This window comes from Amblyomma americanum, chromosome 1 (assembly GCF_052857255.1).
Source record: "Amblyomma americanum isolate KBUSLIRL-KWMA chromosome 1, ASM5285725v1, whole genome shotgun sequence".
Lineage (NCBI taxonomy): Eukaryota > Metazoa > Arthropoda > Arachnida > Ixodida > Ixodidae > Amblyomma > Amblyomma americanum.
Window position 1 is genome coordinate 322775449 of NC_135497.1, and position 12780 is coordinate 322788228.

General features: G+C 45.1%; 2 protein-coding genes across 2 annotated transcripts in view; one reads left to right on the plus strand and one right to left on the minus strand.

Annotated features, from left to right (window-relative positions):
- Window positions 1-6362: 6362 nt before the first annotated feature.
- mtSSB (mitochondrial single stranded DNA-binding protein) lies at window positions 6363-8281 on the minus strand. Its single transcript, XM_077649775.1, has 2 exons — window positions 7904-8281; window positions 6363-7474 (listed from the first exon to the last, which is right to left on the minus strand). The coding sequence occupies exons 1-2, from the start codon at window positions 8033-8035 to the stop codon at window positions 7109-7111; spliced, it is 498 nt and encodes a 165-aa protein (XP_077505901.1). The 5' UTR covers window positions 8036-8281; the 3' UTR covers window positions 6363-7108.
- Window positions 8282-8552: 271 nt separating this feature from the next.
- The window catches only part of LOC144115403 (STAM-binding protein), a 53051-nt gene continuing 48823 nt past the window's right edge, over window positions 8553-12780 (plus strand). The window contains exons 1-3 of the mRNA XM_077649776.1: window positions 8553-8856; window positions 11549-11758; window positions 12460-12535. Of these exons, the coding sequence (XP_077505902.1) occupies window positions 11550-11758; window positions 12460-12535 (285 nt within the window). The 5' untranslated portion in view covers window positions 8553-8856; window position 11549. The remainder of the gene's footprint in view (window positions 8857-11548; window positions 11759-12459; window positions 12536-12780) is intronic.

A 12780-nucleotide genomic window follows, 5' to 3' on the forward strand; every position in this document is an offset into this window, starting at 1 on the left:
TACGTACTTATTTACATACTGAAAGGTTTGAAGAAGAAAGGGTCAAGAGTTAAGCGTTCATATAGTGACGAGCTACTGGATGAGCCTTTTTTCCATGGTCCAGAGCGTCCTTTCTCACTAAACGCTGTCCTTAAAACCCCTTAGATCCAGCCCCTCCATCAGGGTGGTAGCCAACCAAACACAGGAAACGTCTCTCCAGGACGACAGCTAATCAAAAAGCGCAGCATTGCAGTAGAATAATGAAGCACGGACTGGCACAGCAATGTTCCAGCAGACGGAGTCGCTCGTTGCCAGAGTCAGACCGTGGGAATGGACGAGGAGGTACAGCAATTCGGATTCTAACTTCTGCAGTGCAGCAACGGTGGTGCATACGCTTTTCTCTCCTTGAAAACACAAGTGGCTCATGCGATTCCACCGGCGTCAACTCAGACCAACGGCGAACTGTCCACCGTTGAGCCGGCTCCTAAAACGGATTCGGGTAGTAGCTTGATGGCCCCGTCTCGTTGTTCCCCCGCACGGACACAATTTCTTCCGCCTGACACACCGCCGCTGCCCCCAGGCGTCCTTCTCCAGGAAGATTATCCTCGCCCAGTGAAGCGTGGGAAGATCCCGCAGCCTCTTTCTCAGCGTGGCATCATTCTTTGAGATCGTCGGCTGGTCAGACGGCGCGTCACCAACTGTGGTCATAACAATGATTTATGCGCTGTTAATTCTATCGTTACAACCGTACAGTACCCTAACATCCGGTGTCACCTCCCGGCTCGGCTCACAGATATTTAAACGACGATTTCGATTCCAAAATGTCCAAGAATGGAACCTAAAAGTTAACACATCCTGGAAATATGGCAAATCATTTCCGTGCAGTTTATTGCTGGTATAAAAAAGAAAAAATACTCCAAACAAATCGATTCGCACTGCTGTCTTTAGTGTTAAAAAAACGCAACGCTAAGTAATTGCGTCACAGAGCCGACGAGAGTGAGCGCTTGTAATTGCGCTCTTATTCATTGTAAGAAAACTGCTTCTATTTGCCACTAGATGATATTACTCAACCAGAAACTATGGGTCTGTACCGTTGGGAGAACGTAATTATGCCTCAGTTCCCCCGCAAAACTGCTGTGGTGTCTCCCACAATAAACTTCGCAGATAGCCCTTCACGCAGATAAGGCGACTGTGCAACCTCCCTCATCATCAGACAGGTTACCCACACATCACCTCCATTCACATTCCATGTTCTTACCAATTCTTTGACGAGAGGAATCGCCTGTATTATTATGTATTTTTTATATTATTACGAACTTGAGGAATGTTACATGTTACTTCAGTGATATCGTTATGACACTGAGGCAAACTGTGCCACGTGAGTACGGTTTATTTAACATGTTCCACGATTATATACGTTCAGCATTCCCGCTGTTCAGCCAAGCATGTGCACTCTTATGAAAAAAGAAGTGGGCGGTACCCATAATCGCATTGTTGAAAACAGCACCCCGAAGGCAGAGGGCAGCATGCTGTCTGTGCCTAGGGTTCTTGCTCTTTTCCTGTAGCCTGTACAACTGCTGGTTCTGGGCTTCTGGAAGCCGCCTTTTAATGCTGGCCCTCGCTTTTCGGGTTAGAGATCCCTTCCCGTAGGAAAAACGCTCGTACATTATGCAGCACACATGCAATGGTTAGCTAATACTTAATGGAAGTTATCTGGCAAATTTCTCACAAGCGATATATTCGGCACGGCTACAGCCGAGTGTTTAGTTGGATAAGTGGTCACAAAGTACAACCTTTGTCCGTGAAGTTCCGAGACTGAGTCCATTAAAAAAATTCGTTTAACATTGAATTAATTTGTGCAGCACCCGTTCGATATAGTCTCCCTCGCAGTCTGCACACAGCTTCCAACGCTTCTTCAGGTCTTGGAAACAGTTGGAGAGCGCTTCTTTTGGCAGGGATGTCAGCTCCTTTGTAGTGGCGTCTTGAATGGCCTCTACGCTCTCCATCTAGCGACCTTTTAGGGCTCTCTTCACACGAGGAAACAGGAAAAAATCGCATGGAGAGGGGTCAGGCGAGTATGGCGGATGGGGAAGTACAGAATGCTGTGCTTGGCGAGAAATTTTGACACGCCGAGAGCAGTGTGCGGCCTTGCGTTGTCGTGGAGAAGGCTCCATTGTCCAGATGCACATATGTTAGGGCGACGGCGTCGCAGTGCATCTTGCATGTGTTGAAGCACGCGAATATAAAACTGATTCCCGTTTGCCCTTGTGGGACGAACTGATGGTGTATGACACCTCTGGCATCGAAAAAAACTATCAGCATCGTCTTTGTTTTGGTCTTCTGTCGCCGCACCTTTGCCGACGCCGGAGAGCTTGTGGACCGCCATTCGGCGCTCTGCCTCTTTTTTTGAAGATCGTATTGAAAACACCATCTTTCGCCTTCAGCAATGATGCTGCCGACGAATGCGGGATCCTTCCCTGCCTCGGAGAGCAAATCAGCGCTCACAGATGCCCGCGTGTCCTTCTGGTCCTGTGTGAGGGAGTGCGGCACAAATATGGAATTCAGCTTTCGTTTGCCCTAGTTCTCACACAAAATTTGGTGGCATGTTGTCTTACTAATGTCGAGAGCATCTGATAGCATGCGAACTGTAATTGTGCGGTCTTGCTGAACGTTTTCCCTGATCCGAGACAAGTTGTTTTCATTCCGTGAGGTTGATGGACGCCCCTGCCTTGTGTCGCCTTCCACCGATGTTCTCCCTGAAACGAACCGCCTGTGCCACTCGAAAACTCGTGGCCGCGATAATAGACGTTTTTAGCATACCGGAGACGTATATCTGTTTACCGGACGCCGGCTGCGCACGCGCAGTGGCTCCCCCTCACCCCAACAATGTCACTGCGCATGCGCAGGAGGGGTCCGGTAGACCGGTATACGTCTCCGGTAGTACGTCTCCGGTATGCTAAAAACGTGTAATGTCTCGTTGCCGTAAGCGTCACGAAAGAGCTCATACGTCTGTGTGGCTGTCTTGCCAAGCTTCACACAGAATTTTATGTATACACGCTGTTCGAGGTGGACGTCCATCTCTCCACATTCATTCACAATAGAATGCGCAGACTAGTGACAATGTATTTTTTAAATGGAATGCCATATAGCGGCTGCCACAGCAATTAACACAAATAGCTCAGGTTAGCCCGAAAAGATGGCGCTACACATACGCACCAACATTTGTTTTGGGGAATCATTTCTAGAGAAGAAAATAAATCAGTTTTGAAACTTTACGGACAAAGGTTGTATATATCGAATGAAATGGAGGAGAGAGCGCAAATACACGGCTCAAGAGTGAACATAACAAAGCTCTGTTTGGGCTCGAGATGTTTTTACCAGAGTAGTGTCTACAACCACCACCTATACTGGGCCACAATGCTTCCCAGTCCACGCTGTGGGCAACGCTGCAGGTCGCAAAACGCGATGGCCAAGCACCCAGTGGGTCAGGTAAGTTCGGAGGAGCGTCGCGCCAATTAAGCGAGAGGTTGCTCGGGAGCAGGTGCTTCTGCGGAAATGTGGCGCTGAATCTGCGAGTGCACGATATGCTGCAGATCCTTACCTCGTTCACCGCAGCGAACGGAACATTGCATGCATCCTGATGTGGGAACCCCTTCCATTGGCTGAGCAACCACAGCAGAAAAAAAGGCTTGCATCATGGCCGCCTCCTTCACCGAAGACCATCGCTTTTGTAGCTATGCCAGCCACTTCGCGAGGTCAGCGTGGCTGCGCGCTGAGCCGTGGCACCGCCGCTTTGCCAACTGTGCGCATGCGCGGAGTGACGTCAGAGCATGCAGCTGGTGCGCGCGCCGCGCGCGTGTGAACCAGCCTACCGACCCGCAAGCGCTTGTATGTGAACTAGTACCGCGCGCCTGTAGCATTTAAGCGTAGCGGCGCCGCGGCCACCGTGGCAGCTGCCGGCGGCGCGGCACGCCGGCGAAACCGAGTGGGGGAGTAATGTAGAGTGAATCCACGTCCAGGGACGAAGATGAAGAAGGAACGCCCAGCGAAACACAGCGGCGAGACTGACTTTGCGATTCGACTGAGCGAGTTCCCCTTGGCCAGCTGTAGTTATCGCGTCACTCCAGGTTTAACCAGGGCTACAAGCACATCATCGACGACACAAAGGACGCGTTGCTTTCATCGAGAGACGCACTGGAGAGCACGTTAACTATAGCAAAACATGACAACGAAGAAAAATACCGCAGCGGTGGCCTAGTGGTTGGGCATCTGCCTCGCATGGAAGAGGTGCGGGGTTCGATCCCCAATGCCGCCGGGTACCCACCGATGATACAATGAGTACAAGCTTCCCCTGGCCTGGTGCTCGGCTTAACCTGGGTGAAATGCTTGGGAAACGAAAAAATACCGTGCCATGGCACGCTTTCGCCAGATGCCCTTGTGCCATAAAAATTCACTATCAAAAAAAAGCAGATGATTTACTGTGGTTAGATCAAATGTGAATTCGGTCTAGCATTTTGGTCCCGCCTCGCATGCAGGGGGTGCGGGGTTCGATCCCCCTTACCTCCAGCTGCCCACCGGTGATATGTGTAGAAGCTTTCCCCTGGCCTGGTTTTGAGCTTCTTTAGAGTGAAATGCTGGGGAAATGGGTCTTCGACCCCACCTTGAGTATTCGCCGCAGTGGTCGATTTTCGATGGTGAAATTCTAGAGGCCCGTGTACTGTGCAATGTCAGTGCACGTTAAAAAACCCCAGTTCGCTCGGGATGCGTAACAATCTTAAAAGGCACCTGCCACAGTGGGCAGGTTGCGATGACCTCACGAGGTCACATAAACTAGGTGGCCGACCTGCCACATAGGTAACTCAGTTACCCACTGGCCAGCAGCAAAATTGGTGAGGGGCCATCTTAGTGCTAGCGCAATAAAAAAAGCAATATGCACTTACAACAAATCAGTTATATTTTACCGAGATGTGGCCACTTTGTAGGATATACGATATGGGTTCCACTGCAAGATGACACTTCAGTTTATTCAATGCAATTTTCAATGTCAAATTAAAATTATAAATTCTTGTTTCTTTAATATTAGAGTAATCAATCCTTACAATATCAGGGAAGATCTCTCCATTTCTACCATAATCTCATACCACTATTGGTCAGTGGTCCGTCCCTTTAAGTTGTATCGGACTTGTAGTTTACATAATTCACCAGTTTTCCGCCCACAACACTGTCCAAAGAGAGCACAAGTTCATTCTAGCACAATTCACAGCATTCAAAGAGAGACCAGCCGCAACAAGTTGCTACAATTCTTAATATGGCAGATTGAACAGGCAAACCTTCAGTGAGCAGGCGTGGCTTCTACTGGTTCTCAGATTCCTTGCAGGACATTCTTTTTGGCAATTCGTCTTGTATGAATGTTGTAGTGCGCTTGACATCTGACAGATGCGGCTTTATATTATTGCGCAGATTCTTCCTACTTTCACAAAAATATTCCTACAAGCATTCACTATTGTTAGCAGAATGCAGGCCAAAATGCAAGGATGCATCCATTACGCAACAGCAAAAAAAAAGGTCTTTGACAGGAAAAGTAGGAGGTGCATTTAATAAGCAAGTGCGCTCATAACGAGAGTGTATACGTTAGCCAATAGAAGTAGTCCATGTTGTGAAATTTAAAGGTTCCTACAAAGGTTTTTAGGGCTTCAGGCATACAGCATCATGCCTGTTGAAAGTAACTGGATGCCATTAAGTGCAAAAGCTATGCACACGTGCCCCAAAAGCAAAAACTGAGCATGTGTCAGTGGAAAAATTGGGCTGCTTCGCCTGTGCCTCAAATAAGGCGAACACCAAAAGTGTAGAACCAGCACGCTGAATGTGCCCCATGCACCCATGTTGTACGTATGCGCATCTGCTGCAAGAGCTCGTCGCGATTAGTTTTCCTCTGCTCTCATACTGTTTTATTTTTGGACATCTGTGTGTACCACATGGCTTTGACACAACTGATTTTGAACTCTGCTTAAACCTTCTTTAAGACACTATGCACACAGTATGTACACAATTGTGGCGCTATGTAGAAATTTCCTACATGGCTACCAACAAATACCTGCCAATGTTTTGCAATGAAAAACTAAGAAATTGGTTTTCTTGAAGTCTGCATATATTATTTAGGCAGAAATATGTGTGCTCTGGAATCAAAATAACAAACGGCACCTTAAAAGGTAAACACAATAATTACCATCCTTTCACCTGTGGGCACTCACAAGTTGGAAAACAGCCTGGCACTGCCATTTCAATCCTTGGTGTCTACGTATACTATTCCCATTGCAATCCACTGCACAAGGCACAAATTTGCATGGGCAAGTGGACCTTCAAGAGCAACACCACAGCACACATTTCATAGCACAATTCTTTACCGTTTATTAAATTATCCAGACTCCTAATATCATGAGTTACACAACAAAACAATAATGTGTATACATAATGTCAAACATCACCTTCCCCCCACAATACAACAATTAAGTGGAGGCTTTATTCTGCACTGTCCTCTAGGCTGCATTGTAAAGATTGGGGAACTACCCCCCCCCCCCCCCCCAAAAACGAGATTAATACTACTAATAATAAAGGAGACATAGCTACACAGTACTGATATCAATAAAATCAGGCCTAGCCACAAAAAGTAAAACAACATTCAAAAGAAAACCAAGCCTTCAATTAAGACAAGCCTCCTGAGCATCCCTTCTGGCATCAAAATTAGATTTCTAGTACCTTACAATGCGTCTACACAAAAAATGCTCACTCAGCTTTGGCAAGCACATGTTCATCAGTTTAAACGTAGTATGAACTCAAGTGCAACAAGAAATGCACAGTACACAACACACGCTCAATCATTTAGCAAACGGGATTCTGGCAATCAGGCCTTCCACAGTAGCCTTATTTCAACAACACAAAACGATGTCAATTATATAAAAAAAAGGTACAAAATAAAAAAATGCTATATTCTGTATACATTTTAAACCCTACTAGCAGCACACTTCATGAAACTGCAATAGCAAGCCCACTTCTCAAGTTACTCAAAAGCAGTGGGAAAAATCTTACATTTTCAATATTGAAACAGTGACACACTTCTCTTGAGCTGTGTTCACTGATAGCTAGCATCTGCAATACTCTCATCCTCTGTAGCAGGTGTTCTCGCACCTTGGCTCAGAAAGATTACATCATCCGCAACAACTGTGCTGGTCACATGGGTGGCTCCTTTGGCATCTGTTACCTCACCATAAACCAGACGTCCCTGGACCAGTACTCGAGAGCCCTTACGCGTGTACTGATGCACTGAATTGCGAAGATATGGCTTGAACACGCTGATGCGGTGCCACTGGGTCTTCTGCTGCACTTCGCCAGTCTCATAGCGATAGTTGCTGTTCGTGGCCAACGTGAACACGACTACTGGATTTGCGTCACTACCACGTAGTTGGGGCTCTATTCCAACGCGGCCCAAGAGGGTCACCTGCGATAAACCAGAAAAAGTAAACGAACACATTATATATATATAACCACAACCGCCTCACGTGTATCTGGTTGCATTGGTTCAGTGACCGATGCTGAAAATAAACATGCAAGCAAACATGGATGTCAACATGTAACCTACACTAAAGAACCGTCATTCTGCGTTACAACAGTCCATGCTTCAAGCAAGCGACTGCAGAAATGTAAGGTAAAAGTGCGGATCTAAAATAGGGGTTAAACAAAGGTCCAAGGCAAGCTTACAATTACTTTTTTTTTTTTGCGCTGAACTTACAGGTTCATTTCTGTGGTTTCAAGACTTGTCACTGCCTAGACGAGCCGCAGTAATGCGGCTCAGCCAGGGTAAAAAAAAAAAAAACACGGTAAAAAAAACCTCGAATGTGCAAGTCCCAACTTGGTCAATGGAGCTCACCTGGTTGATGCTCTTTTCTAAGGTAGCTGGCCTTTCCTCGCAGTACAATCGCCGCAACAGGGAACAGCCAGGTCGACTGCGCAGGAGCAGCTCAGCAGACCACCGAGATATTCTTCCCGCTGCAATGCTCATCTTCGCTCACGTGGAGACGAGCACGACTGCGCATCCAAATAGGAGTTGACAGCGTCAGAAACTTCCGTACAGCAAGAGGTACAGAACAGGATTTTAGACGCCAGACAATCCCTGAGCACTTTCACCGTGACAGTGGTTGTATATCGGATCTAACCAAAAAAGTGAATTAGCGCGACAAACGCAAGACAGCAGCGCGCCATTTCCTTTTGCGCGTGGGTGCTTGCACGCACTTTGCGTCGCATGCGTCACGTGTCATGAGCCTCTATCTACAACTACAAGAGCTACACATAAAGTTGACAACTAGACATATCAAGCAGAAATAAAATGCGCTGAATTGGGATGGTATTTTAGCATTATCGTGTCCTGCTGTGCTGTTATGTACTTTCAGAAGATGTGATAAAATAATTAAATAATTGCTGGAATTAATATAATGTACGTTGTTTGCCTGTTACATAAAAAATTTTATCGCTTTTTTTATAATGAAACATTTAAAATTATTACTTTCCGCTTAAAAGAGGACATTTATATTCTACTTAAGTATATTTAAAGACCAGAATTAAAAATGCTTGCACTAAACTACTTGAAAACACCTGCGGAAACTTTGACGCCAGATGACTCACCGCTTAGATTGGGAAATGTGAACGCCTTAACCACGGTCATGTCAGCGATTCGGATCTTTTTATTACATTTCGATGGTTGGGCGTGCTTTCATACTGGCTGCTCGTGTGAATAGCGTGATACAGCATGGATAAGCGGCGATCGTCCACTTAGGAGACTCGAAATAACTTTTAAGATTTCAGACAAGCCACAACATTCTGCAGGTAAGCGGCTGCAGCTTGAGCAAGTAGGCGCTGGGTGACATCGGTGTTTTTCCCAGCACCGCCTTCTCGTCATTTGTTTCGTTTTCTCATTCTTCGACGTTGTCTCGGTAGTAGGGAAACAGCATCAACAAATGTTGCTAGATTGCCTGTTTTAATAGCATTCATTGCGAAAATTCGGGCTCAGCAGCGAGGTTTACTATTCGCTGACCTCCTTTTTTGTTGTTGCATTGCAAAACAGCGTGACATGTCTCGAGTTCGCGGCATTTTTTTTTTCCTGCCGTCGAGTCGGTCTGCTTCCTGTTTTCCTGTCAAGTATTTCAATTAAAGGCTGTCATGACACACATAACTTTTACAATACTTTCCTGAACTTCGTGGGGAATCCTCTATGCGTTATCACGATTGTTTGTCCACTGGGCGCCGCTTGTGGTATAGCTGAACAGTCGTGCTGGCTCTTGCTGCAGATGTTCACTGACGAATGTAACACCACGAAACATGCGTATCGCAGTTTTGCGGTTCACGAGTTGCACGGTTCTCATGAATAAACACTGCGGCCTTTATGAAATCTGCCTGTACCGTCTAGTTTCTACTATGGAAACCATGGCAAACATGAAGGCTCTTTGCTTGCAAGGGCCTGTTGCGTGTATGTATTAATATCAGTAGTAAACCTTTGTATTACCTTTTAATTATTTCGTTGTTGTGATTGAATTTAGCACTTCCGCGTAAGTCCTCTTGAAAGCCATGAAGCCATTATTGGTGCGCAAGTCTGTGGTGGGAAAGTCATTGCTCTCTCTATACTACTCTAGATCTAAAGTGCACTCGATAGTCATGTAGAAGCGCAGCTAAGCGGTTTGTCAGTGCTTTCATGCTGCGTTTTGCACAAAGCAGAAGATGCGCAGTAACACAATTTAATGCAAAGCGGTCTCATATGGCTCCTTTTGTATTAAAACAGTGGTGGAGAGGCATGTGTTTGCAGAGTGTCTGCATTATCTTGTTGGGCTTTATTAATCTGTTTTGTAATTTGACTTTTTAGCAGTAACTTACTAGCTAAATGTGAATGTGCATGGGAGCAGGGATCTGAAACAAGCTTGAACGTTGCATGGCTGCTTAGAACACTTGAATGCACAGGTAGAAAGTTTATACCTTCCTGTACTCGTCAACATCACTTTATGCACATATCTAATGCACTGAGTTTGTTGGCAACCATACTTGCATTTTTTATCTCTCACTCTGAACATGCGGTGTTTGCGCTCGTGCAGTTTGCGGACAGTGTTTGCGTTTGCATCTAATTGTGGCACCTATGCAGTCCAGCATTCTTTGTATGTTTGCAGGAAGCACGCATGGAGGTTGCTTCCTCATAGTACTTTCCTGCTACTGCTTCACTTTAGGTGTTCAGTTGTGTGTGCCTCAGCGCAAATTTGGATGGAAAATTTGTACTGCTAATATCAAATGCTGTCATTGATACTGCTATCTGTGTTGCATATTTTTAGCTTTAAGCATGCCATGTGCCTTCAGTGCATACATTTGAGAGAACATGCCTTATTCTTCTTTATTGCCCTCCAGTAGTTTTATTAAATGCTTAGCTGAGGAGTAAAATGTGTAGCTCCTCTAATTTGTCATTCAGCAGGTGCATACAATAACCAAGCTTGCTGTGCTAGTTTTATGTGCTAAGGCTGTAATCCATGGCATTCACTGATGGAACTTCTTTAAGAAATTAGAAGTGCTAATCGTTGAGCGCAGTGCCAGCCAAAGCCTGGCAAATCTTGTGTCAAGCGTTATACAAATCAGACCTTCATGTTTTTTTCTTTTGTCACCTTTCTTGGTTCATTTCTGTCTTTCACATGGTCACCATTTGAGATGTGAACAAAACTAAAAAATACTTACTCATTGTATTTCTTAGCATTTTTGTGCAATCACTGTTTCATACTTCATGTTGGCTGCATGCCCATGCACAATGTTGGCCCAGAGCATATTGCATTTGCAATGGGCCACCATTGTGCATCCTCCTGTGGATTTGGCCAGGTTGCTGTTTTGTGTGTGTGCGCACGCACGTGCGTGCGTGCATGCGCGCGTGCATGCGCGCGTGCGTGTGTGTGCGTGTTGGTTGTTTTTCAGTGCCACACCAGTACTTTTCAGAAAAGTAGGCTGGAGCCTGCATGTATATACAAAAGATAAATATGTGGGAGATCAAGCATGTTTTTATATCATTGTTAATTAATCATTGCCTGTTACTTGCTATGGCATCTCAATCTGCATACCAACCTGTAACAATGAAATGCATCATCATCATCATTAGCCTGACTATGCCCACTGCAGGACAAAGGCCTCTCCCATGTCTCTTCAATTGACCTTGTCCTACGCCAGCTGCGGCCACCGTATCTCTGCAAGCTTCTTAACCTTATCCACTCACCTAATTTTCTGCCACCCCCTGCTACGCTTCCCTTCCCTTGAATCCAGTCTGTTACCCTTAATTATCTTGCCTTCACATTACATGCCCTGCCCAAGCCCATTTCTTCCTCTTGATTTCGACAAGGATATCATTAACCCGTGTCTGATCCCTGAACCAAACAAAACACAGTTACTGTTTTGTTTTTGTGAAATAGTGCTAAAAATATTGTCACAGTAGTGAGTGAGCTGTAGCTAGCAGAATGAGATAACTCTGTACTAATTGACTGGGGCTTCATTATTTCTGCAGTATGCCTTCGGCCAGCAGGGGCCTCGAAAAGTATGACCCTCACGCCAAAGTGAGAAACCTGAGTGAAGTGGGAAGTGCGGTTGTTATAGATGAGAGCATACCCCTGAAGCGGTACTTCAGGTCTGGTAAGGAGATGCTACGGATGGCTGAAGTTTACCGCAAGGAGGGGGACCTTGAAAGCGCCTTCATACTTTACACGAAATACATTACGTGAGTTTATAGCACCTCATCTTTTTTTTTTTATCTTTGTGGGATGTGAAATAATTGAAAATTCCAGTAATCTGTGATTACTGCATTGAAATTACTGCATCAATGCATTGAAATTGGAGAGTTATTACCACCTTGTGTTGGTGTGCTTTTCGTGTGTTTCTGAATTGAAATTGGAGATATTTTCACTTGATGTTAGCTTAGGTTTGCGTCATCCAGAAATTAGTAGCCACTGATTTTCTTCTACTACAGCATTCACATCCTGATTATTTTCAAGAATATGTGGGAAAGGCTCCTATGTTTGAAGCATTGTGGCTGAGATTATTGATTGTTGACCTTGAATCCTTGGAAGATAAATGTGCTTCACTTTCAGCTTGGCAGTTATCCTTTGACTGTCTTATCTTCACTACTGTAAATGTGACCTTACCATACTAGCTTATCAGGGAAAAGTTTTGCAGTTAAATGTTGGACCTTAGGTTTTTCAGATTTGCGTTAAAGCTCTTATAATGGGCTTTTAAATATGCAGCTTAAAAGACCTCATTTTGAGCATCTGTGTGTAGAGCACTTTGTGATTGATGCATCTATAGTGATTGGTCCGCGCTTGAACTCTCGATATGAATTTTTGCACTACACTGCAATGTTCTTATGTGCACTTTGCTTATGGTATGTAATTTGCTGATATTGTTTCTGTCTTCTGCATCTAGGCTGTTTGTAGAAAAAATACTGAAGCACCCAGACATGAAGGGGCCCTCTTTACCTGAGTGGGATCAGACAAAGAAGGTAAAAGCTGTGATGCTTGGATTTGGAATAATTCATCCCATTTGTGTTCAGTATTTTTTCTCCTTAGTCCAGTTTATGCGTTGTTATTCTTTTCTTCTATGCCTGTGCCGGGTAAATATTTGCTTCAGGTAACTGAATAGCAGGAAGTTGGCTGCTGGCAGAACAAAGAAGTAAACCAAGCACCACAGCAACATTGTGCACTTATAGGTTGTAGAAAGATTGCATTTGGTTGTATGTCATTGATA

Excerpts from the sequence above, each read along its gene's own strand:
- mtSSB (XM_077649775.1), bottom strand. The coding sequence starts at position 8,035 with ATGAGCATTGCAGCGGGAAGAATATCTCGGTGGTCTGCTGAGCTGCTC. Across the intron at positions 7,475-7,903 it reads TAGAAAAGAGCATCAACCAG|GTGACCCTCTTGGGCCGCGT; the intron begins GTGAGCTCCATT and ends GGTTTATCGCAG.